A 27,517-nucleotide genomic window follows, 5' to 3' on the forward strand; every position below is an offset into this window, starting at 1 on the left:
ATTTGACTTGTGTAACTGCACAGGATATTCTGCTACCAGCATTGCTAAGCAAAACGTATATGGAAGGTCATTCCCATTACTCTCCAGAAACCACTATGGCTAGCTGAAGGAACAGCACTGACGGGCACTGAAAAAAGTCACGTAATACTGTATGTAGTCATTACAGTGTGGAGAGAACTAGGAAAGGAAAATGAGAATGATCACCACCACAGCTCTAATTCAGTTTTCAACCAGGAGATTAAGTGGTGTAAGCATGAACTTGGGGGAAACAAAACTAGTCAGGGTATGGTTTTCCTGTGCACCCTTTTCTTGCTTGGTATTGTCCAGTTCCTATGGAAATGAGCACTTCAGCTGGGAATTGATCAAACCATAGTGCAACACACACACTTGAAAAACACTGGTTATGCTAGGGCTTATATAGATTTAGTTACACAGGTATTTTCTCCTGCATGAAAAGTGGCCGAAGTACAACATGGTTCGTCTCAGCACAGTCCTACAAGTGGTTACACTGGAATAACCAATTAGTCAACTGCAGGACATGGGGCCCAGACTCTCTAAACTTCTGAACAGGGAGCAAACCTCTGTCCAAGCAATTCAGATGAAACGGCAAAGGCTACAAAGCGTACAGTAACGTCCATTCAAAATTAACTCTGTAAAAACTAATTTTAACTCAAATTCCTCCATCCTCAGCTCCTTTACACATAAAATTTTTACAGCAGTACAGTGTCATCCCCTCCACCACACCACCTTTCACTGGCCTGTGGTCTCAGATATTTCATTTAAAAAAAAAAAAAAAAAAAAGTACCACCTATTATCATCTGAGCCCTTTAACACTGCTAGACCCCATCCCGAAAACAATCAGTCCCTACAGTAAAGCTCTGTGTATCAGTAACTTTGGAGAGTTTTTTTCTTGTAATGGGTTTTTCATAAGGATTTCTACTGATAGTATGTTTCCTAATTACTTAATTGCATGATAGACTAAAATGGCTCTAAAGGCGCCTTGCCAATCTCTCAGGTAAATTAGACAGTGCCATTATCTAAATTCACTTTAGCAAAATTACTTTATTCTCTTCTCAAATAGAAATACCGTCAAAAGCAGCGCATATCCCTCATACTTACGTAGATTCCAGTACAGATGTTCTATTTTCTCTTAAAAGAGATGTGAGCAAGTTCTCTTCTGTTTCATGTTCACTCATTCCTATTCTGCCAAAGTGTTTGCCAGTTGTATCACGTTCAAACTGAGGCTTATTTGGACTCCTATAATGTCTATCTTTGCAGAAACTCTCTGAATAGCCTGATGGAGTTATCTGTTAAAAAATTGCAAACATTTTCTTATTACCCAGGTATGTAATGTTCTATTAAATTCAGGTCTGTAATCTTTTTGTAATCGGGTTTTGTAATTCCTGATGCTCTTTATCTACTTTAAGAAGCATCCACAGACATTTCACTTACTATTTGTTAATAGAAAAACTAATTAACATCTATTTCCTATGATTAATTCATAGTGATCAGTTGTTTAGTAAGTAGTAAGTAGATTTCCCTGAAGGTCTTTATCTATGAAGAGGTATGAAACTTCTGGAATGTTCCCTGCAGATTGCAACCAACTTTTTATTAGCTCACCTTTGAATCATCTGTCTTTACAGTACAAAATTCTGTCCCAGGATCTCCAGATGCAAGCCCTGATGGCCAGGACAGGATGCAACTTGAAGTATTTACAAACCGCCAACTTTTTGTATGCAACACCATAGACATGTCCGAGAAAATTTCTACATGGGAACTCTCCAGCAATTCAACCCTCATTTACATCAGTGAAAGTCTTCTGCATCAATTACTTGAGAATTCATACTGGGCCCATTTGGATACAATTTCCATCAGTAGACATCAGCAGTGAGAGATTAGGATGTTTAAGAGTCAAGAGAACCTTTACAATACATCACTTACCTGTTTCTCCACCTCACAAGGAAAATCCAAAGATACTTGAAGGCATACCTAGTAAACAAACACAGAAATTACAAATTTCAAAGAACAGAACATCATTATTCTTCAACATCACCAACCAAAATGCCCTGGTTTGGGTCATATTTTAGCATGTTATAATTTTTAAATCAGAAAGGTTCAACTTTAATTGCACTCTACGATCCTCTAAGATCCCTTGTAATCTGAATTATTCTATGATTCCATGATGCTTTATATTACATTGCTTTTGAATAATAGACTAAGAGGACATCAGATTCCTGTATGTATGAAAACGTAGCCAGCAAGTTACCAAGACATCAAGTATTTCAACCCTGAAGAAGGATCTACAGTACTTTTTCTGCAATCAGAGCAGCAAGTGAATCTTGTAGAATTTGTACTATATGCCTGACTCCAATGGAGGCTGAAGATCAGTGTGAGTGTGTATAAAGAAACAAAATTTCAAGGGACTTTGTCATCCCGCTTAAGGAAGATTATGAATACTCAAACAAGAGAAAACAAGGACCAGAACGAAAGCTACCTTGACTGCAGAACCCTAGCAGCACAAAAATATAGGAAAAAGCTTTCAGAAACTCTTCAGGATAACAATTAGTTGAAAGCAAAATCAGATACCAAGAAAAGTATGCTTTTCTTGCAAAAGACTTCGTGTTCTAAGAAAATAAGATTTTTTAAAGGCATGCAGAGAAAAGAGTACTGTACTACAATGTACCCAGAGCGGAGTCCTACCTGACTGACCCCCTCAGAAAATTGACTGTTCTGCATCTTCCTGTCATTGTCACCATCTTCAGTCTGCATCACAGGCTCCTCTGTTATTTCAAGACACTACACAAAGTATGGAATGATGTGAAAATGTAGCACAAAAAAAATACTGTGATATGAAACGTGCATAAATAAGTCAGTGACATGTCTTAAAAGAAAAATAAAAAAAGCCTGTAATACAAAGTAACAAACACTGAATTAGATTTCTTCAACAAGATCAAAGAAAGTTAATATAAAACCCAGGAATTACTCATATTAAATACAGTGAAACTTTATCTTATACATTCCTTCATTTTTATTTAACTCTTTCTCCTCAGAATTTATAAAAAATATAAAAATCACTTAAACTCTTCTGGCAAAGGAGCTCTATATCTTCAGTCATGTTCTTATTGTGCCTACTTTATTTTCCAATTTCCAGAATTTATTTTCATTTGCTACACAATTTAGGCTCCTCTCCAGCATCCAAGAAATAGATGCTTTTAAAACAAAGCACAGGTAGCTTGCTATACACTAAACAGATTTACTGTAACACCGAAGGTTACAATCTGCTGTGTCATGCCTAAAGTTGCCGATTTGTAGCAAATGCTGCCAAATCATCTTTTTCTCCCTATTTCCCACAGAACCCAATCCATCTCCCATCACTCATATTTCCTGAGCAAAGAGGAGGAGGAAGACTCAGCTTTTTTACCAGCAGAACCCAAGTTTCTGACATCAGCGTTACTGACAGTAAGACCAGAATCCCTTTGGTTTGCTGGGTGTTACATCCCAGCAACAGATCTGCAAGCAAGGGATGAGACGCGCACGTTGCTCCTCTCTCAACAGCAGCGAAGACCACTACTGAGCGAGCTGCATTTGTACACAGTTCACAGAGAATATTTTCACTTCGCTTACAACTCACCTCCTTTACTCAGTTTGCTCTGAGGCCAGAACAGAATTTAGCCTTGCCTATGTCGGTTTAATACTGATCATAAGAAACTCTCTTATTTGCAAAGAATTATTGTATTCAGTACCCACATTCTGGCACAGCCTGTCAGACAACAACCTGAGTAGAAGGATAGTCTTTCGTTCCACTTTGGGATCTACCACAAGCAACCTGCAGTTACCACGTTCCACCACTCCCCTGTGATAAAACCGGATTGGACATTTGTATCATCTTGTTTTCATCTTGTTTTATAGCAACATTTCCCAATCTAGTAGAAAAATATAGTTATTTAAGATCTTTGCTGCTAAAATCTCATTAAATAGTAGAAATGTGCAAAAGCGATGGTAAATATCAACGATGCTATGCCTAATATGCCTAAACCATAGGTAGGATACAGCACTAACACAGAGGATTCAAACCTGCGTTGGATAAAAATTTTAGTCTTAAAGCCCTTGTGGCAATAATCTAGCACTGCTGTGTATAACAATCATATTTTGGTGTGACTTGGGCTAAAGAAAAATTACCTTAAGACAAGAAAAGCAGAATCTTGAGCATAGTTACAGAAAATGGAGATTATAGGTACAGAGACTCAGATGACTGACTGGAAGGAAAGAAAGTGGTGTCTAGGGGTTGTGGATGTGATATTTATAGCTTTGATGGATATACAGCACAGTGCTGAAACTTATAGCATGAAAAGAAAAAGCTGCTTCCCCGGTATCGCATGCTGGAAAGTCTTGCTCACAGCATGTCAGTCCAATTGCAGACAAACAGGATTCTGCAAGGAGTGTTATTTTTGCCTCCTAAGAACACTGGGAATTGAATGCATGTGTGGGGTTTGATTTTTTTTTTAATTGAGTATGCATAGAATGTATGCATATATATATATATATATATATATAAAATAAATGAGAAAAGCCTTTTTATCTTCCAATTCCTAGCAGTATAAGCAACTCTAATGGTTTTAAGTATGAATTTTAAAAGGCAGAAATCAGATGGTGCAGCATATTATATATTTGTCTTTTACTATTAGAAATCTATACTAAAAACTAACTTCCAAGTCATGTTTGAATTATTTTTGTATTTTCACTCAGACTTGGTTTTCTAGGACAACACACAGTAAAGACAATCTGAAAACTGGAAGAAGGCATGGATAGGATTGTGGTATACAGCAAGGGCATGATATATTGATCTTTTTATTGTAATCATGGGATGCCAGAAGTCCAATAATGTTAGCTATTATAAAAAAAACTGTTAAGGTTTAATATTCCATGTGTAGATTCAGGACAAACTCTGCATTTGTGTATTGAAAATAAACTTATTTGCACATATAACTTATCCACACAATGCAACTACCTTTTATGACTCAACATTTTTTAGTATATGCTTTTCTCAGGCCAGTATGTGATTCAGTAAGTGATGATTCTTAGAATGAAACTATTACACAAGACCAACAGGTTATAGCACACTATTACAACGAATCTCTGCAGTTTCAGCCTGGTCCTATGGTCCTGCATCTGAAAGGCTGAACAGAAACCTTCTGTGCTCCAAGGAATACAACCTAATGTTCAACAAAATATTAAAAGAAAATACGTGTCTTAAGGCCAGAAAAAAAGTCTACCAAGAATAAGCTGCTTGTTTAAAGTATTTCCTTGGAGACTGAAAACCTTGAGAATGTTTTTCCTAAATGAACCTCTGCTATGCTTGGTTTGCAAAGATCCCTGGAGCCCTGAAGGCTGAAATCACTGAGGCTGCTTCTCTCAGAGAAAGCAGATGTTCAGAGGACAGTACAAAAACAACCCTTTTCTCGCCTCCTCCTCCCTCCCTTCCAAACATGAAGCCAAGAAATAGAGTACTAGGGGCTGTCAGACCTTTGGGAGATGCCCTGCAGAGGCACCAACATGCAGATTCATCTGACTCGTGCTCCGGCTTTGTGAAGGAAAAGAAAGATGCGTTCATTTTAAGAACGTGAGAAGGATACATCTTCCTGTGCCTGTCCAAATTCCTCTTATAGCACATATGTTAGTGTCATCTCAGCACTACCTGCCAACAAATTCTAGCCTAAAATACACACAAAAAAATAGAACTTAGGGGTTTTTGACAATGGTTATTAATATGCAAAGCACACTGTTGTCACAATCCATAACCTGAAATCCAGGTTGCCATTTATTGTCAAGACTGATAAAATGGTATCTTTTAAACTAAAAACTTCTAATTATAGATCCTTTCACTTTGAGCTCCATAGTACTATTATCATTCTGGCACAGGTTAAAATACCATATTTTACTTTCCTATTTCCTTTACCAGAATTTTTAGGTTTATTTCTATTTTACAAGCTTCACTCTTTGTCATTCTACATCTAATTTCATGTAGACAGCTTCTTAAGTAAGTAGCCCTATGTGTACTTTTCATGCCGAGGCAAATGCAGAAGCGCACAGTATCTTGCCACCATCATCTTAGCCCAGGACACGAGTTCCTTTGGTATTAACTGCAGCATCAGTGGGGGTGCAGCACCCTCTGCAGGATGACGAGGCAAATTGCTAAAAATACTAATCTATCATGCACTCTGAAACAGATCGCCCACAAGTTTTCATACAAACCTATTACAGTAACATGTAAATTCATTATTTTAATAAAAGCCAGGGCACCCCTAAAGGTCGATCTATAATTTAAAACATATCTCAGTTAAAGGTAGCATAAGTATGTCTTAAAACTGAAAAAGCAGGAATATTTTTGATAATTGCTCCCAGTGCCATCTGCAGCACATACAGTAAAAGACATGACACTTTTCCAGAGTCCTGCAGAATAAACTGTCCTGCAGAAAAATCATCAATACCAGTCCCAGTTCTTGACTTAGGCAATCCCTACACATAACTGATTCAAACTATTCCCAATTTTCTTTTCTTTTAATTCAGAAATTCAAGACACAAAATACTAGCACCATCATTATTCCTTTTATATTTTTTCCTTCCTGTTCCATATGTTGTGCACAGCAACAATGTAACTGTAAGCAACAACCACAATAGAATATAAAGAAAAGTACTACCAGCCACATTTCAAGTCATACTTTATAACAAGCCAGAAGGTTCACTAGAATCTACCAGAGCCTCCTGAACACCTTCATCATTCACACATAAGATGACACATGGGGACCCAGCACCCAAAGTGCTTCTCAGTGGCAGTATTTTGCCAAGACCTCTTCTTCCCCACAGCTAAAAACAGTGTTAGCTTTGGGCAAAAGAATGAAACACCCAGCAATGATTACTTTCTTGCACCTCTGAGCAATCTACCACAATGCTGGCCACTTCTTCATATACCTCTATATTCTATAGGAAGGAACAGCAATGTATTTAAGTGACCTGAAGTACTATTTGGCTACAGTGAACCCTAGTTATTTTGTAGATGCAGAGGAGAGATGAACTAAGCTGTTACAGAATTAGAGGCAGCATGAGAATGACCCTCAAACAGTGGACAAGCAAACTTCCAGTAATACCTAAAATGTTATACAAGATATTGCTTTCTTTGTAAAATTAACTATTTCCTCCCCTTTCAATTGACAAAACAAATAGATCACAGACCCAGTTAAAATTTTAACGTGTATGTTGTTTCCTTAAAATCAACTTGACGCATCACTGAACACTTGCATTGAGCTGATTCTCCGTTGTGCTAACATCTAAAAGTTGTTTACATCATTAATTTAAAAAGTTATTATAAGGAATTAGCAACCTAAGCACCCAGAGTTTTACACTTATTTTGCAGTGATGTAAATGACTCCACAAGGTGGATTAGAGTCAGATTCACTACTTTAACACAGAAAACCTACCTCACTTTTGTTTAATATGTTTAGTGCTTCCTTCCCTTGAGAATCTGTTGTACAAAGTCCGAGTTGTTTTTTCTTAAGTTCTTGATTAATTGACTGCAGATCCTTAACCGTCAAGAGAAGGTCAGCAACCTATATAACCAAAGGAAAAACAAACAAAACTGGTAACATCCATACTAGTATGAAAACAAATGATGATATATAAATCTCCAGCTAAATCTGAACTGCAGAGTTGGAAAGCCTGGGTTTCTGTATGTGCTTATGAGGCAATCTCCCTATGTATGAAAACATCGTTATGTATTTGTGAGTTAGTGTTCAAGAAATCTTAACTTGTAAGACTGTAGTTTCTAGCCATGTTATTAAGCTGAGGTATCAAGTTTCACAACTCAGTAGCAAGAAGAAACCTGAGAGCACCTCACACCAGCAGGCTGATTTGAGAAGAAACATTTTAGTGCAAGGGAAACCAGCATTCCAGGGAAATAGTAGCATTCAACCTGTTCTTCTATCTCAAACACCCTTTATAAGCCACTATCATTCTGAGTAGTTTCACAGACACAAAATCTGAATGGACGATCATGTTCAAAACTCTTGGACAGACGTTACTATCAGAGACTCATGTAGTATTATCAAGAAGGCAAAGTTTGCAGAAGAAAGTGAAATCTTTTTAGATCAATTAATATATTTGGAAAAAACAGATCAACATTCAGGCATACGAACCCTTTTTCAATTAAGAATTGGTTTATAAATGTCTTCTGCTAATTAGTGTCCCTGAACCCACTGAAGGGAATATGTTCAGAGAGAAAAGTGGTATAACCCCAGAACGGGACTGGGACACAATCTGGGGCTTATTTTATTGACACCTGTTCAGTGTAAGGCAAACTTCTTCCCTTCAGATTACCCACCTCCAGATTGTGAAAAGCTGCCTACAATTCAGCTGGCCACGAGAAATATAAAACTTCACTTATGTTCACTCCCAAATGACCATATTCAAAATAATTCCTTATCACAAATTGGTGCATAGATCAGAAGTCACTGCACACAATAAGGAGCCAGAAGAACAAGTTTCTGAACTTGGATACTGATCTATTGTATAACAATGGTCTGCACATTTAATCTCTGAATTTCAGTTCTCTTTATGCAGAATGGAGACAACATTAACTTACCTCAGGGTTATTTTATAACACGCCATATTTACCAAAAGATTTTCAAAACCTGGGATGGAGTGTGCTATACAGAAGAAAAATTAGAGATACCACTTCTATTTTCATGATTAATAAAAGTGCATAAAATACACACTGTATGATACTTAATGCAAAAACTTTTCTCTGGAGTTGGTATACTTCATGATGACTAAAATATGAAACTTGAATTCAGGTGCCTAACTACCATAAAACCTTTTCAGCAAGCCACCTATCTTTCAGCTGATTCTGAAGCTCATGTTGTGTAACAAAGAATAAATAGTTATAAAAGATGGATCACAAACCACAGAAATGAGAACTTTGAATCCTTTCAGAACTACCCAACTGTACCTAAATAAAATTTTCTGCGAGAGAGACACAAACTATAAACAAAGCAGAATTAAGCCATTAGAAACAGTAAATAATAAAAAAAGATCAATACCTTTTTCTTAAGTTCTTCAAGAGACAGATGGTCTATCTGTAGGCTTAAATGATCTTGCTCTCCTAAACAGATACTCATATAAGATGTCTGATCTCCACAGAAAGACAGTGTTTCATCTGTCAAAATAACCAAGGACAGGAACTAATTCAGAAACTCTATTTGCAGGAAAACACAGCATAAAATGCAAAGACAGGACTTTTCAAATAAGAACCTACTAGTAAGTCTGTGGGAGGCCAGTTAAAATGTTTCATCCCCCAAAATAAGCTTTCTGTTTAATTGAACAAATTTTGTCCTCATATTTCTTTGTGCTTCTGACACGTAGACATGCTCTATTTTCTGTGCCTGTATTTTCTGTGGTTATCAGCATGAGTTGTGAATGTAATTCTGAATTACAATTTGCATATTTAGCATTACAATTAGAAGTAATTTTTAGGAAGGATAAGTAAGGCATGAATAGTTATTCTGTTTTAACTATATTTTTATGAACACGAACTCAAGGTCTCAAGGCGCAAAGCTGGGTTAGACAAAGTTATTGAATCTATTTTGCTTTTGGGTCAAAAGATTTCATTAATTGAATTGAAAATAACTACTTATTCCTTTCCTCTATAACTGCAGGAATGATTTGTTATGTTTCAATAAACACCTGTTCATTTACAATATAGATGGCAGTTAATTGTATAAATATATCTCATTACATAGGGAGAAAGCATATCTAAATTAGGATAAAGACGAGACATCCAAATCCTACTCCCAGCTCTGACACTGATCCTATGGCTGCTGCAAGGACTCAAAGCTTCACAAATTATTACTAATTTTTAGAGCCTTCATTCCTAGCAGCCTCACCCTCAACACCACTGCTCTTGAGAACCCAGGAGTATCCACAAGACCCTTTAGCCTACCCTGGCTGCTCATCATCTCTGTGCTTTTGAGGTTGGAAACTCTGAAACAGCAGAAGCTTACCTTTTGTCACTTATCATAGCTGTCAAGGGAGTGATGCTAAAACTGAAAATCTAAGTTGAAAGGGGTAAGTGAACAGGCTTTATTGTTATTTATAGATCCCCTATGGAATAAAACAGATACATCTGTATGTATGCAGTAAACTATAGTTAACAATGTCCACTTACGTTATTCTTTTCTGTATCTAAGTATATACTAAAAACACCTCCAAAGAAGTACAATAAAAAAGCTAGAATATTATGTTATATTTAAAAGCTCTACTGTTTCTGAATTACAAAATAACAAAACCGCTAGCTGTTTTTATTTTCTTTGGAAATACTTCTTCTGTTAGAAGGAGTCTAGCCATTTCCTGAGACACAAGCTCTTTACCAAAGTATTGTGAAATAATTACATTCCATGGTCAGAAAGTGATCCCATGCCCACAGATTTATTCAAAGCCAGGAATCTCTGACTTCTGCAGAAAACAGTAAATTCGATGGGTACAAAATCATAGGCAGCTTGAAATGATCACTGTAGTAGAACTGCCATAGAATTACTAACATTTGATGCATGGAAAGAGAAAAGCTGTCCCTCTTTGCCCTGATTGCTCAAAGACATTGTTACAAATCCCCCAAATAATTTTCAGTGTAGAAAGCCAAAAAGAAGTCTTTTCACACCTTTTACTACTCTCAAACCTTTCTTCTCCATCACAGTAAACCGACTGTAATAAAACCAGTTTTCATTTGTGCAAGAAGATCAATAAAAGGGATGTGCTGTGCATGTATACAGACCTTGTCGGTTTTTAATGTCCTTAATCTGATCTTCTAAGACCTTCTGTAGATTCCGATTAGCTAAAATGTCGTCTTCTAGTTGTTTCCGCAGCATGAAAATGTTGTTTAGTTCTGTTTGCAAGCTATTTATACTAAAAAAGGAAGAAAAAAAATATCATCAAGATTCAATTCAAAACATTTTGTTGTGCACCTCAGCATCTTTTATACATCCAGGCTTCCACAAAGAACCCATTTCACATTAGCCATCACTGTTTTTCATCACACAGTTACAATCATTTGGATTCATAAGCACAATCAAATCCCTACATAGAAAGATAAGACTAAACGTTTACATATACAGCCTTTTCCTGCTGTTTTAAGCTGTGCTGCTTGTAAGTCAGCTTAAACATGACGGATGTATTCTACCAGCCAACTTCTGTCTAATTCTTTTTAAGGAAAATCAAAATTACTAACTTCTGAAAAGTATGCCAGGAAAGTATCATTATCACATAATACTGATGGCACTGTGTATTCCACTATACGGTGACCATGGAAACTTTGTTCCCTTGCTACAGAACCATACTATATAATCTAATGCTCCACTTAAGAAAAAAAAAAAAAATCGTGTTTCATTGAAAATATGACCCAGACACAACTAACTGTTTTATTTCTTCATTTACCCGACAGTCTGTAAAAAGACCTTTTAAGTTCTAAATTGTCTCAATTATCTCAATGGGGTGTAAATGCCAAAACTTAGAAATGATAATTTGTCAAGGTGAATTAATTCTTTAAGCAGCTTTCTTCCAAGGTGGCCACTGAAGCTCTTTCTTTAGCATCAGTCACTGCCCCTCAGGCCTCACTGTCTCAGCACCTCTAGCTGTCCCTTGCTAGATCTTCCCCATATCCTTCAACAACATCGACAAGACAGTTCTGATCAGTCCGTAAAAAGACTTAAGTACACTAAAAACTGAAACTGTAATAAAATTAAATAAATTGGATTTAATAACAAATAAATAACAAGGTGTTACTGAACTCATAGTATTATTTATTTTCACATTTACTTCACTCAGAACCTCAGTGTTTTAAGATAAATTAAGCTGCTGTAGAATTTCCAATCCACTGCACTAAATGCCAGAGAATTTAGGAATCTTTAAAAAAAAATTCAAATCCATCTTATAGGAGGCGATACAGGAACATACAGCACATCATACTTGCATGAGAATAAGAGCATATTGCAGAAACACATTCATTAAAAGGCAACATGTACGAAAAGACTCTCAGTCTGCCTTCTGACAAGCGTGCTGTTGTCAGTTTCCTGCACAAGAAACTACTGCTTTAAACAATTCTCCCTCGTTCAAGAGTATCTTTGAAGAGCAAGCTCTCTTAAATGCTCAGCAAAAAATTAAGAATAAAAACAAACCAACACATTACTGGAAGCTAAGTAAGCACATTTTCTCCTTTCCATGCATTAAAGGTTTTATAAGAAAAAGCATTGATTCCCCACTTGGAGAGACAAGAAATGTCTTGGTCCTGATATCCGGTAGCTTATTTCGAAAAAAAAAAAAAAAAAAACATCCATGTTGCTTAAAATAAATAATGCCTAAAAGAAGATATGTCAGCAAGAAAACGGATGTTTCCCTAAAATCCATGTCACTGCTGACGGCAATTAACACAAATTAGGAAGCTGAATTTATCTGCAGGGCTTGTTTATCAGCTCCCCTGAACTTTAGGGGTTCAAGTCTTCCATGATGAGATTTACAGCACATCTCAGCCCACAAAACTACGAGGAGGAGAAATAAGAAGACCTGCCTCCAACTTCCAGCTCTATTGTTGAATCATTCAGCATCCACTGCAAATCACTGCGTAACATGCACTGCTCTGTGCATCCTGTAAGTCCATATGAAATAAACAGAACTAAAGATCCTGATCCTACAGAAGTTAATTGCAAAACTCCTATTACCCTAACAATTATAACTACAGTTATAATTTTCCTCATTAGAAAGATATTCTAAGAAAAACTAGGATCACGGCTATGTTACTTTGTTGTCATTACTAGACAGCGTTGACAATCGCCTTACCCACAGAATGTGTTTCAATGTCAGGTCACACCCTCCATATGAAATATTAAAATAAACTGGGTTCTTCCTTCATTTGGTGATTGTTCAACAGAAAAGTTACAGAAGACATTGCTCTTTTCCCAGAGGTAAGAAATAATCACCATAATCTGACTTGTATCACTATTTCTAATGGCACTACTGTTAATGTGCTTAATTCAAATACCAGATCTCATCTACTCTAGTGCTATTCACTTTATGGTTTCCAAACTCTAGTGGTCTATAAACCAACTGCAAAATACAAACACACGTTCCCACAAAGTTGGCAGGTATAACCATTGCCTTCAGGCAGGAAGAGTCAGGAGCTAGCTCTCAAATGCTGTCAATACCTAATTAAGATATTTGTAATTATAACAATAAAAGTAGATTTTTCATAAAACATGTAAATTTATTTTACCTAAAGGCTAAGAATTTTCTTTATTTTATCATGTCTCCTCTTCAACTGCCAAGCAATAATAGGATACAAAGTAGGTGACAGATTTCTTTCTAAAATGTTGTGTACTTTGATTTTAAAAGGTTAAAAACACTTGCTCCTGCCATACTTCTGAATGCTTTACACTGAAAGCATACTATGCAAACCTCAATTATTATGTTTTGTTTAACCTTCTCCAAAATCTTACCGGCTTATATTCTCATAAAAATTCTCAGTGTCACTTTTAAGATAAGCATTATCTGTATTTTAGAAGTGTACCATGGCAAAACATCCAGCACCCAAAAGTTCACTGCGATTTGATTTTTCCTCTATATTCCAACACAAGGACACGTAACTCCTGAAAACCTAGCTGCTTACTTTGGTACCTAAATGGAAATCTGGCTCATCCAAGATTCCAATCCAAACAGAAATATTTTCAGAAACATTTAAGTAATTTAGATAACATAACCTCACTTACAAAAATATTTCTCTTTTAAGGAGACTACTTCAGGTAGTTTATGCCTTATGAACAATTGGCCAGTACAAATTAATCACCACTCCAGTTAAGCTGCACCTTTTTTTCACAACTTCTGACTTTTGCCCTTTGAGTTTAGATTATCCACCAAAACAGAAGAAGTACTTACCTATCCGATTCTTTGAAGGTCTTCACTAGTGTAGAATAAATATTTTGTTCTTTTCTTAAAGCAAGGATCAGCTTTTCATATTCAGCTTCTTTATTTTCCTAAATTAAAACAAGAACATACAAAGCTTACAACGTAATTTTTTAGTTCGCATGTTTACAGCTATATGTATACCTGTGTCCTGAAGAAAATGTGAAAGAAGCAGAAATCCAAATTTGCTGAAGAGGACTGCCCACCTCCAAAGCCTAATATGAATCTGGAAACTATTCATGATACTTAAAACCAGCTATTATTAAAGGAGGCAAATACTGTTTCACTATTTACCTACCGTGAGTCACATATCTAAACAGTGCTTCATCATTTTGATCAGTCTAAAAAGGTTTCCCCCCCCCAACTGTAGCATCCTCATTTCCAAAGCTTACAACTCAACAACCCAGGAACAATGTGGCAGGTAGCTATTTCAGAGGAGGGGAAGGGAAAGTAGACAAGCCCAAGCTCCAAGCCCACATTTTAGAAGACTGTCCTAACGGTCCTCTCTGTGTTCTAGATAAAACTGGCTTTCTTTGGGGGAGGGGTTTCTGCAAATTCTGTTCCATTTCTGAACAAAAAGGACTGTATCGAGCCGACAAATAAAGGATGAACATGTCAGATACAGGCTCGTTGAGTCAGCTTTCTGCACAGCTGGGTCACTACAACCTGCTTCTTTACTTGTGCAAATAAAAGAAAACTGTTTACCTGCAGTCTTGCTCACAGAAAGTATATTATTATTATTATTAAAATAAATCCAGACTCTTATGCAACATTCTCAGTAAGGATCCACTAATTTCCCGAGACTTTTTTTCACTCCAAAACAACCATACAGCCACTTTTTCAGCAGGAGGCAAAAAAATGCAGCTATTTAAAAGAGTATTTGCTTGCACTTATTACATAAAAATATCTAAGGTATCAGCCACCTCAGGAGAGAAAATAACTGGGATATCTATAGCAAATTTAGATGTATTAATGTCAGACACACATATTCTGCCTCCGTCTGAGAATAGCAGGCCTTGTTGCTCCCCTCAGTTTTCTTTTTCGACTGAAAACTGAAAGGAAGAACAAAAAAAGTGCCACAGCTAAGGGGGAATCTCAACGAAGAAAACCCTCAAGAGATACTAAATCATTAGCGAACAGATCAATAATAAGGAAGAAATCTACACCCAGGAGTTTTAAGCAGCTGTTATTATTCCAATTGCAATTCCTACGGAAGGAACTGCAACAAAAATTCTGCTACAGTAGAAACTCACTAATTCACACTAATGATGCAAAACCTCTGTTAATTTGAAAAATTCGGTACTCTGCAAAGTAAACAGTACAAAAGCAAGGACAACTGTTGTTTACTTTTAATTATTTACACTCATACTTCACAGTATGCTAGCAAATATGTTAAATAATATTTTGCAAGTGTAATCAAGTTTTGATGAAGTTACTCCCGTTAAGGTAATCTGCATGTCAGATCTTACCGCAGAAAGAGTAGCTCCTACCATTTAACGACAAAGATTCTTTGAAGAAGTGTCCTTGCCTTTGTACACATGTATCATGTTCAGCTACCATCATTCCTAACAGTAGCTGTATTCTAACAAACGTTTCCAGGTTCTAGTGCAATTTATACATTAAATACTAAGCTGTATATGAAGTGCAAAATACTGAGCTTCATCTCAAGCTTATTATCTAGATAAGCAGAGGAGGAGCACGCAGCAACGGTTTCTGCTGACTGAGTACTGAGAAACACAAAGGCAAACAGATGGAGGTGGGTGATCCAGAGCCCATTAATAAAAAAATCTCACAAAAAAAAACCATGCAAAAAAGTACATCTTACAGCCTGAATTAAGGAGTCTTATCAATGTGTTGGAATCTCAGCCTTTCAAGAACAGTCACTAAACATACACAGATTGCAATTTAACTTGGAAAAAGTTTGATCACAATGACACTGATCAATGACGTAGAAAGCAACAGGAAGAAATAAATCTTTTGACTTAATTTAGTCAGTTAACAGTCTGTTAAAATTTCTAGTGAACTCTTCCATATGTCTGATACAAGCCTTGCAATTATTACTGAAGACACTACAGAACTATATCCTAATTAAAAGCTCTTTCTGAAGCACTGGCAAAGTAATGTCACTCTGAAGAGTTTACGGTACACAAATTAGATAACGGTTGTCACCAATTGTTCAGGGTCTATGACTGCTATATTAACAAAGCAGTGTTATACACAGAACCGTGCTGTGGTTTCCTATGTTTCTTTTAGAATTCACATGTTAATTTAGTTCTACATTTGTACCAAAATCTCAGTAAGCTCACGAAATCCTCCTAACTCTTTTTTTTTTTTTCCTGCGTAACGGGAGACACGAGCTGTTTCTTAATTCCAAATGTCACAGACTATAAACAAATTATTAAATTCTAAATTCAACTAGCTAGGTAGAGGTTAGCAAAATCATGAAGAAGTGTTCTTGATTTTTCAGAATCTTTCATGAATAAGGATGAGAAGATACAGCATGAACTTTTTTTTTTTTTTTACATTATCACTGTCATTTCTAAATAAAGCGTAGGAGTGAATTATTCCAATCAACTCCCCAACGGTACACAAAACATAAGGCAGCTCTGTAACTTAAATAGACCATAATGCTGTGGGAGTTAATGAAACATTAAACCTCTTGACACATGGTGTGAGGGAAAATGTGTTAGAGGAGATAGCTGCAAGACATCCAGGACCATATTGCAGTGAAAGATTTATATTCCCATGAAAGGAGGCAATCTAATACATTAAAGTCTATATTTAAGTCTGAAATACTATTGCTAAGCAGCAGTGGTGGAAAACATAACTTACTTTCATTAAAGGTTTCTTAAATCGTAAGCAATGAAAGTAAAAGGTTTATATCTCCACAATAAATAACTTATTGGCAAAGTCACAAGAATATCTGGTTGCCTCACTGAATACTCTCTTGCTTCCAACAACTATCAGGATCACTTCAAAATCTCTGAAGGTTAGAGGATGAATGATTAAGAGAAGGCCATAACCTACACCTCATCACTGATTCATCCATCCATCCACCAGTACCAAAATTTGGTAATTTCTTCTAACATTGCAGTAAACTTTATGTGTGGTCTACCATAAATGAAACAATTGCTAATAAGGTTAAAATTGTTACAGGCCACTAAGTCATGTATCTAAAGATGAAAATACTATAGCAAAAGACTTTGTTGATGACTTTTAGAAGATGTCATGTCAACCACAGAAAATGTCACAAAGCTGTTGACTGCGGGGAACTTATGGCCCTTCTTGGTGATGTGTGAGGCAAGACTAGCGGACTATATACAGACGTCCAAGTATCACTTCATCAGGCTAACTCCACTAAGATTAAATTCCTGCTAATATGGAAATCGTGAGACGCACCAACCACATCCATTCCCATCACCAAGGCCATGCTCAGTGTCACAGGTAAAAAGCATCATGTTTAAAGTGGTTAAGACATAGATATTGACAAAAAAGATTGCTGTTTTCAGCTATAAACTAATCTCATCAAATCAGAAATTGAACTATCACCCTGTTTATATGCTCACAACATCAATTTCAAGAGACTGAAAGCAACAACTACAATGCACTGATCACTATTTAATAGACAGGATGCTTGTATAAAAAATAAAGTCAACTACACCACTTCCCATAATCACAACGACTCAGCAACGATGTGCACACTGCATCAATTTCAACAGCTAAGACATGTTTGCAGTACAACAAATGCACCAGTTCCAATTCTTATGACACCTATCAACAGCAATGCTTTAGCTAGCTACATGAATAACTTCCATGCATTGACTATCATGCCTCCAGCTGCAGCAAATTACATCACAACTGTATGCCCACAGTATTCTTCAGTTCCCTGATTGCACAGTATTAACTCCTTAAATACAGGAGTAATTATAACCAAAGTCAAATAAGCTGCTGATCATACAGGAATTCAGAATTGACTTGTGTCTGCAGAAACATCAGATTTGCCTTGCAGTGTATCAGCTAACTACATTTCCTACTCCAGTCTCAAGTGGTATATAAGCTCCCCCTCCCAAAAATGGACATCACAAGAGCCTACATAACAGCAAATCCAACAATTATTTTTACACTTAGAGAAATCAATTTAGAATTAAAACTTCTATCACTGTGGCCCCTTACTGCAGCATACGCCATGTGCAAGATTACATGTGCAACACAACAGAACCCAGAAACACAGCTCAAGGACTGAGCAAGAGCCACTTTTCTCAGTTTTGCTGCTTTTCTCAGTAATAAAATGAACCACAAAGTTCTAAAAATCTGTGTTAGAAATATATTTACTTAACAAATGCTTCCAACAAAAAAGAGCTTTTAAGTGGAGAAGTATTGGTTGTGAGAGAAGAGCAGTAAGCCCAAAACCAACTAAAGTTTCCAAAATTATATGGAGTCCACTGCACTTCTAAATTCCTTGGCTGTAAAATACATTTCATTCCAAGACTTCACAGATACCAAAGTCAGCAGTTGCATGACTAACCTAATTATCAGTGCCCTCGCACAGTCTCTCTCCAGCCCATGACAGTGGCTCAAGAATGCAAACTCTAATTAGAAACTGTCATTTATCTTCCCTGGCCTGGCCAAGGCACCCAGCAGGGCTTTGGATGTTGGTTGCTTTAAAATTTATCATTACATTAAAATAAACTAAAAAGGTATGATGAAAGAGAGAAAGTTCTGCATCTCTCAATTCAGTATCTTCAACTTTAAAGATCAATGAGGCTAGAAGAGCTTGGTTTCTGTTCTCTCTGGTGGGGAGGATCCAGCTGTGCATTTGTTGAGAGTTGGTGCAGCACTGTAAAGTCATCAAAGAGTCCAAGGCAGGCAATAAGAGCAGAGCTTTGGATAATCTGTGTCCAAAAACTTATGATTAATATGCCAAAGTGGGTTCTTACAGGAGATACCTTACACAGAAGTTGAGCTGAGAGGACAATGGGCTGTGATTAGGTATTGTTCACAATCACTAAGTGAACCCGCAATAGAGAATAGATTGTGATTAGAAGGTGGGTACTGGGTCATTACCATGCATGGCTTTGCTTGCCACTGTTCTCTCTCCTGGATATACACCCGTATTGGAAGTGGGGTGTATAGAGGAAAGTTAGTGTTTGATTTTCATTAATTCTGTATGATTTTCCATCACTCTTAGGTCCCTTTGTGACAGAAGTTATGTGCATGCACTGCAGTTTGTTTTACAGAGGTAGAATTTCTACTCAACCTTTTACAGACTGTATTTTCTCTGGATGTATATTCATATATACTTTGATATACGCTGCACTGGCACCCTAGCAAACAGTGATGCAGCTCCTTTACTCCGAGCTTGTCAAATAACCCATGACTCAATGTGTGCTTGCATCTACCTTTTTTAATAATAGTGCCCATAACATATTAAGCACCTCATCACTAGTGTGTTCAGAACATGACACAAGACACAGCACTCATGTTTCCTTTGCCATTGGGTCACTTTATTTTAAACTTCCTTGAGAAAATCTCATTAATGACTAATATATTATTAAAGAAACGAAATAGCTTTCTCCATCATTAGTATGTACTGGTCTAATTCTTTCTACTTTGCCTGATGCTTTTGGAGACCTTAGCATACTAGGCTGCAAACAACACAAAAAAAAGATGAGAAATGTACCTTCAAAAGCAGCTTACTTGTTCAATAATCTGTACACAGTAATAAAAAAATGCACTGATGGAGTCAGCAAGTGATTCAAAAACTTCTTAACAGTACCTGACTTCTTCTTGCTGGTACAGAAGTGGGAGGTGAAGGGGGAAGGAAGAAACTCTACATTTTAAGACTTTGAATTTTGACCTCTGATTTCAGGTACTAACAAGTCTTTTCAATTTATGGCATCAAATAAAATAATGGGCATATATTGTCCACATATATATATATATATATTTTGGTACTATTTCCTTTCTTCTTTGCTTTAAAGTAGTTTTCTTCTTGTCCTAGACACATCTTCACTCCCGTCTATATTTTTTATCCTCACACCCCATTTATCTCCTGCAGTCACTAGCTCTGTGCAATCTTTCCCCTTATCTATTAGAAGTACACAAACTCCCCTCTGCACCTCTCTTCAGAAATGCAGATACCCTCCCACTCAGGGAAATATGTCTGCCCTAATGAGCACAAAACTCTATCTTTTTATGGCAGGCAAAACATTTTACGTGCTTTCTGAGAGTAAAGAGTTTAGTGATGCCATATAAACTCATCAGAGTGCAATACTATGTACTCTCATGATGCAAGATCAATACCACTGCAAACATACAAATCATACGACACAATTATTACTAACACCATTGTTATCTTTTTTAATAATACAGAACATTTTGATATGGTACTGATATGAAGGAAAAACAGCCCTTGCTACATGGGTGAATTACAACATATATGAGTCCATACCTTTGAAGCCAAAGTCAAAATTCTCTTCAATTTCAAGTCAAGGTATTTATCTGCAAATGATCAAAGTTATGAAAAACTCACCTCTAACTCTCTGACTATCTTGATGATTGACTGTTGAGACTGTGCAGCACATTTTTCCTTTACTAAGCCCTCATTTTTCAGTTCAAGTTCTTCATTAGCTCTTAGAAGGTTCTTGTACTTATTCAGGAGCTCCTGCAATTCTGCATCCTTTTCTTTAACTGTTCCATCAAGTTTCTAACAAAAGAAAACAATGAGACAGTTTTACAAAATTTACTCTAGTTTTATATTGCACAATAGACAAACAAACAAAATTCAGAATATCCAAGGATGATCGGGCACATGTTCTTTACGTGCCATATTTTACCGATTTAACATAATAGAAGAAAGAAAGATCGAACAGAAGCTTTCCCCACCTATCCAATCTTTTAAGTATTAAAAAATAAGTCAAGGCATGCACCTTGGTCTGCAGGTATAGAGCAACCTCAGATATTACTCTTTGCATTGCTGGTTGAATACCATCAGTAGTTTTCCGGGTTATACCTCCAGCTATAAAAAAAACTGAGCAGGGGTCCATTAACATTCAGGCAGCTAGCTCCCTTCTCACATATGTCATTTTGAATGGGCTCCAAAAAAAGAAGATAAAATATTTCAGTATCTATACCTATTCCTCAACTTCTAGTTTCTGCACAATAAACTGAAAATCATAGGCACTTCAGAGATTTTGAAGTATCTTACCACAACAGTGAAAACTCTACATATGTATTAGTAAAGCTTTCTTCCTCCTCTGTCCACACGCTTCATAAAGCCCTAACAAGAATCTTGTGGAATACCACACACACTGTAATTATATGTCTGTTCTGCAAATACAGTATTACAAAAAGTGAAGGATTATCATCAAAATCAACAGCAAATCCAAACACAAATGTGATCTTGTAATAATTCCTCATACAAAATCAAACGATAACTTCCCATTTTTCATTTCAACTTAAGTCTACCTACCTGAAGCAGTAGATCCTTTTGATTGACATTGTCTGTTAGCCGTTTGATAACTAGTTCTTGGCTCTGCAATTTCTGATTGCTTTCACTCAAAAGAATATTGTAATGATGTTCAACTGCTTTTTCCTTCTCAGTCATTTCACCATGTAATTTTTCTAGTTGATTTCTAAGGTCCTACAAAAAAAAAATGAAACTGAGTATTTAGCAAATAAACTTTAAAAAAAGTTTAAGACTAACAACCCACATCATTAGCTTGAATTTCCATTGCTTTAAATTACTCATATCACCAAATTGTCTGGAGGATGCATTTAAGCCAGTGTCTTTCTCTTGGCATCAATGAATACAATTAAAGAAAAAAAACTTTTAGATGAGGTGTCAGTATTGTCTTCTAAAAATCTAGGTGGTTGTTGTTTAAACACTTCTCATACAGAATGACTAGACTACAAGGATGTGGGGAATATCATGCACCTAGATGTTGTCACTGTCAGAATGAACACTCACTTCTGAGTCAATTTACTCCCTTGCTAGAAATAGGCGGAAATTGGTTACGGGTGATTCAGTTTGTCATTTGCTCTTTTTCTCATCACACCATGGAAATTCTTGCACTAACATTGCAAGTTACTTTTGCATCAAACAAAAGGTCAGAAATGTTAAAACATTTTCTTTTGATAAGAGCACAAACTTCAAACAACCAATCAGGTCAGTCTCATGATTAGAACTTGTGAACAGAACTTCATCTTGATTCTGGCTCTGTTAATTACTTCCTGCAGCTCCACGATTAGTTGCATCATCTCTGCATCTTAGATTCCCCATCAGAAAAACATATACTTCTTGTCCATTTTGCTTTTAAAACACAGGAACAATCTCTTGCAATAGCCTTATGCAATAGCAAGTCCAAGGGACTTTGAGATCTGTTAGGATCATCACGGACCACTGCAACATAAAAAGCAGTATCTCCTAGTTCGCTGGTCACACACTTGACACACGCCACAATTACAGCTTTCTCCTCTGCATTCCTACAGATCCTATTCCACTTCACTTGAAAATCCACCATCTGAAAATGTAGCTATCTATGGGGTTTCAAAGTCTAACCACCCAATAAAGCCTCGGGTTCCAAGCAATAACATCAAACAATTCCTATTCCTTACATTTTGCTATGAACTGGGACAGTCGCTAAATTGATGGAAATATATACGAAATTATTAGCATGTAATTAACAGTCAGTTCCCAGTTACAGAGTAGAAAATATGCAAGAGCAGAGGAAACAGAAAAATCCGTAACATGTCTTTTCTATCCTTCCAACTTCTCTCCCACCAACATTGTTTGCGTTACTTCAAACTTTTTTGCCGATTTGTTGGAAGTTTCAACACCGTCACTTGAAGGAGGCACAGCTTACATATACACTAGCCTCATTTTATAAGCTTTTACTCTGCAAGAAGATCTAGAGCATTTACCGCATTGAATGTGTGGAAAAAGAAAGGTAGAAACTTGTAACAAAGGAGCTGTTGTCTAAAATTAAACAATTAAAACCTACAATAGACTTTATACTATCTAAACTTCTCTTCAGACCCAAAGAACCAGGTAACACAGCCTACATCTTAAAATAAATGTTTTCCATTTATTCCCAAAAAGGGCCCATTTGTGAAGTATCATAAGCCCTTTAAATAGTTTGTACATATGGTAGTCACCTATAAACTTTACATTTACCTCCACTGGGATTTAAAATTCAATAGTTGTTTCTTATTCTAAGTACAAAGAAACAGTACTAGTGACACTTTAATTGCAATCTCTTTACAAACTGTTTTATGTCCTTTTCTTGACTTAATTACCTTGCTTCATGCAGGTTCACATCAAACCCTTAACATCATTTTACTACTTCAGTTTTACTTCTGTTTATTTTGCACATTAAATACAAATTGTCATTTACAATGCCTTTTGGTTTACTTGCTTAATTTTAGCTTCATTACCAGGATGCAGCTAAGAAATCCCTAATAGCTCCCAAAAAAACCCTCAAATGTTATTCAGTTTCAAAGAATGATTAAGCTTGGGCTTCAGTTCTGCAAACTAATAAAGGTAATTTTTTCAGGACCAAAAGAACTACTTCCTTGACTAAGAAAACTGAAGAACTGTAGAATCAGGTCCAAGTTTTGTCTCTCAAATATGTTTCCATTTCTTTCTAACTACTAACTATAAATACAAACTGCAGTGTAGTGCAGGTCTTTTGGAAGTAGTGTAACGGTCTGATAACTGCAAAGTCTTTCAGCTTCAAGTGGGTCACATTAAGCCTGTTCAGATATAACACATGAACTGGAAGCAAAGGATCAACTGCAGTGTTATGATTTTCACTGCATTGCAAAGTTCACCCTTGGCTTTCTATTTTTACGCTGTTTTTAAACTATTACATCACTGAGAGGCTTTAAGTGAATACATTACCCATTAGGTAACTAAAGCATCAAAGGAACACTTTTGACCTGTCCTATAACTTCAAGTGACCAATGCTCTGCAACTTCTCTTTATGAACACCATAAACAGCTTTAAGAAGAAAAGATGATAGGCACACACAGATAGAAAAGATGCTGCTGCAATAACACTACTACACCCCCTATTATCTAATCTCAGCCATCTTTGCATACAACACTTGTCAGGTACAGAAACTATTCTTCTGCCTCTAAAGCAGCTCAAATATTACTGCTAGGTTTATGGAAAGAGGTGGACTGCCAAGGCAAACAATTGTGGAACAAGTAAAAAAGCCTGCGAGAGATTTGCAATTTGCAGATACTTTGCCTCTACTACTTCTGCCCCCAGAGTTCCCTAAACACTTTCCAAAACAAGCTAGAGTTGAGACTGAAAATTATCTTCTTTGCACGAGCTAAAATTCTGTAACGCACAAAACTATCCATCACTATAGCAGGTTGCTTGAACTCATTGACCACTCAAATTGTCTGGGAGAAAAATCTATTGGTTTCTATACATTGAGTTGCAAGGATAATATAGTACCTACAGCTCTCAGAGCATAAACTTTGCAATTCCCTCTGCCAACCTTTTTCCCAAGGGACTGTCCTATGATTAATGACAGTTGAACTAAGAAAAATGAATGTGAAACACTATAATGTAGAAGACTGAAGCAGATGCCTCCCCCTCCTTGTCAGATGGAAAACAGGTTGGTGAATAATTAAGTTGTGAAGCTCCAAAACCTCCCTCTCGGGCTAAACTAGAGGTAGGAAGACTAAATAATAAATTCTGCCTAATGAGTTATTCTGCATTTCCCCAACCAACTGATCAAATATGAATACCTAGTAAATACACTCTAATTGTCTACATTTAGGCCTGGAGAGAGAATGGATACTTAAAGTGTTTAATCATGTAAATTTGAACAAACTCTTCGATCAAGAAGCACTGAATCTGTTATAGACATAGTAACATGGTGGACACAAGCAACATTAAGGATGAGTTCATGTCGTCTCCTCATCAATTGTACGTAAGAATATACACCCGAAGTTTCTTGTTTCAAAGAGCTTAAAAAGTGATGCTGAACTACTGCTTTACAGCAGCTTCTGGAAAACACAGAACTGAGAGTTTTTGCTTTTAAAGTTGACCTAGGAAAAAGCCAGGGCACCCGCCCACCCTGAGGCAGGGACATCATTCAAGAACATCTACGCCCATTGCTCCAGAAGACTCCTCATACTGGGCACTGTGATTTGGATGATCAGCTCACCTGTAGCAGTCTTATTTTAGTTTAACCTTCCATCCCAGGACAGCAGTGCCCGACTCATCTCCAGACAAACTGGGTTTACAACAGGGCAGAAGTACTTTTTCTGGATCTCTAAGGTTTTTGTTGTTTTTTTTTTAAAAACAGATATATGCAAAAATTTGGATCATCCCAATTACAGTATATGAAAAGTCATTGAAAATTTCCCTGTGAGTGAAGAGCTAAGACAGCGGTTCATTACAGATGTTGAGGGCATTTTCTACAGTTTACACACATTGTTGCTAGTTTTATTCTAACAAAATAGAAACACTGATAAATAGGTATCTTGGGGCATAAATAGAACAGAATTTTTAAGGCTGTCTCATAAAAAGTTTGCATCAGATCACTGAAGTGGTTTTCTATTTGTCAAAGAGCAAAATATCACAGCATATTTTTTTACTCCCACATATCTACTACTTAATGGGCAACATTTCACAGGCAATGTTGCTATATCTAAATGTACTAGCAACTTTGAAATTGAAGCAGCTGTTCTGCAAGGAGCAGGAAATAGGTTAGGGATATAATTTTTATAAGACTGCTCATCTTTTGGCAGGAATGCTTTCCCCAAGGAGCTAGTCATTTACATGAAAAACTTGAGCATAATGGAGTCAAATAGGCTTCTGTAATACAAGTAACTTTGAATCGCCTGGCAACTCCCTACTCAGTCCTGTTTTTCCTGTCTTTCCTATACAGAGTTATATTGTAGCTCCCCTGAAAGATGAAAAAAGTTCTGAATAGAGAAGACAGTTAAATATAAAATACTTTAAATCAATAAAATATGTTCTTTGTGGCTGTTTTACTGACAGAAGCAATCTGTTCTTTCTCTCCTTAACCTCAACGCCCTGAAGAAATTTCAAAGCACACCAAAGATAGAGACTTTGTGACAGCAGCCTAACCACAGTTGACAATCAACCAAAAATGCAAGTTAAATTGGGGGCAGGAGATGGGGGAGAACAACTTATTTGTTTGTAGGTAAAGAGAACCCTCTACTGGTTTTAAGTGATATTGCAGGAGCAGCAATTTCCACATATACCTGCTTTATTAAGATCCTTATTTAATAATTGAACCAAAACATCCACTGAATACAGACAAGTTCATTTAATCTTTTATGTAATTTAATATAGCAGGAGATTAATCCCTAACTGAAGAGGAACAGACTTTGCATGCAGGCAGAACTCTACTCTTTATGTAAATGCTCCCCTAATGGAAACAATGGTGAGAAGACTTCAGAAAAATCCATGTGACGAGTCATACAGGTGAAAAGTACATTTTATGTCAAACACTCAGCAGAAGCTGCATCCTTTTTTCAAAGGAAGAAAAGAAGAAACCAGATCATTCACTTTGTTGCATGAGCTGTGCATGCTGGCAGCAGAAGTGCTTATCTAAACGCCTACAGCAAGGTAAAAAACCCTAAACAGAATATGAAGCAACAAAAGTAATGAACAGATACAGCACATCATTTTTATGTTAAATTGTGATCAACTAATCCTGTGCTTTGGGAATTTTACAAGCAGAAATTATTAAGTATACAGCCTTTACAGTGACCCTGCTATGATAGCAAAAAGCAAGCTGAAGTTTGGCTTAAAGTTGCAACAACTGGCTACTTACTCCTGTTCTGCATTAGAATTTAAAAGAAAGCTAAATTTAAAAGTAGTGTAATTTAAGATAATGTATAGACATGTAACAAGACAAATACAGCAGAAATATAAAAAGTACAGTCATGCATGTTCAGCTCCTCCCATTAGAAAAACTGAAACCAAGAGTAACCATTTACCACTTACACAGGCCAATGATTTTTTCTAGGACCCAAGACTATCAAAATTATATTTATTTTAAAATATTTTTCTGTGCAGACTATGTGCCAGAATTTTCCTCAATCTTCTTGGCCACATTCTTTTGAACACTGGCTTTAGGCAAATGCATTTACCTTTCCAAAAATTATTCAAATTAAAGAACTAAATTTGTTAGAAAAGGACATGCTACAAGTGCTAAATTATTTTTAAACTGTATGAAATAAAGGAAAAAAGTGATAATAACATTAATGGTTTTGTCACTTCTGCTCTTCTGTAGTTGTGCTTCATCCAGCTCCTTCTCCATTTTCTCTCTTTCTAAATTCAAATCATTTAGCTCTTGATCGGTCCTTTTAATCCTCCTTTGTAGTTTACGATTCTCAGCATCCTTTGTAAGGTTTTCCGAACGCAGCTCTGCTAAGAGGGTCTCTTTTTCCATCAAGAGAGCTTGATAATCCTCAGCACCCTGAAACATAAAGCAACATTCAAGGTCTATAAGGGTATTTTGTAGAGACT

At 36.5% G+C, this 27,517-nt stretch overlaps 1 protein-coding gene across 3 annotated transcripts in view; it reads right to left on the reverse strand.

The window, feature by feature from the left end:
• Window positions 1–27,517, reverse strand: part of CDK5RAP2 (CDK5 regulatory subunit associated protein 2) — an 84,916-nt gene that overhangs the window by 37,776 nt on the left and 19,623 nt on the right. For all 3 annotated transcript variants that reach the window (XM_030000196.1, XM_041119821.1, XM_030000199.2), the window contains 10 exons: window positions 27,249–27,467; window positions 21,467–21,637; window positions 20,528–20,701; window positions 13,969–14,066; window positions 10,820–10,950; window positions 9,093–9,208; window positions 7,476–7,604; window positions 2,701–2,796; window positions 1,942–1,989; window positions 1,120–1,307 (listed from right to left, as the gene is read on the reverse strand). In XM_030000196.1, coding sequence (XP_029856056.1) covers window positions 1,120–1,307; window positions 1,942–1,989; window positions 2,701–2,796; window positions 7,476–7,604; window positions 9,093–9,208; window positions 10,820–10,950; window positions 13,969–14,066; window positions 20,528–20,701; window positions 21,467–21,637; window positions 27,249–27,467 — 1,370 coding nt within the window. The remainder of the gene's footprint in view (window positions 1–1,119; window positions 1,308–1,941; window positions 1,990–2,700; window positions 2,797–7,475; window positions 7,605–9,092; window positions 9,209–10,819; window positions 10,951–13,968; window positions 14,067–20,527; window positions 20,702–21,466; window positions 21,638–27,248; window positions 27,468–27,517) is intronic.

This window comes from Aquila chrysaetos, chromosome 24 (genome assembly GCF_900496995.4).
Source record: "Aquila chrysaetos chrysaetos chromosome 24, bAquChr1.4, whole genome shotgun sequence".
In the NCBI taxonomy this organism is placed as follows: domain Eukaryota; kingdom Metazoa; phylum Chordata; class Aves; order Accipitriformes; family Accipitridae; genus Aquila; species Aquila chrysaetos.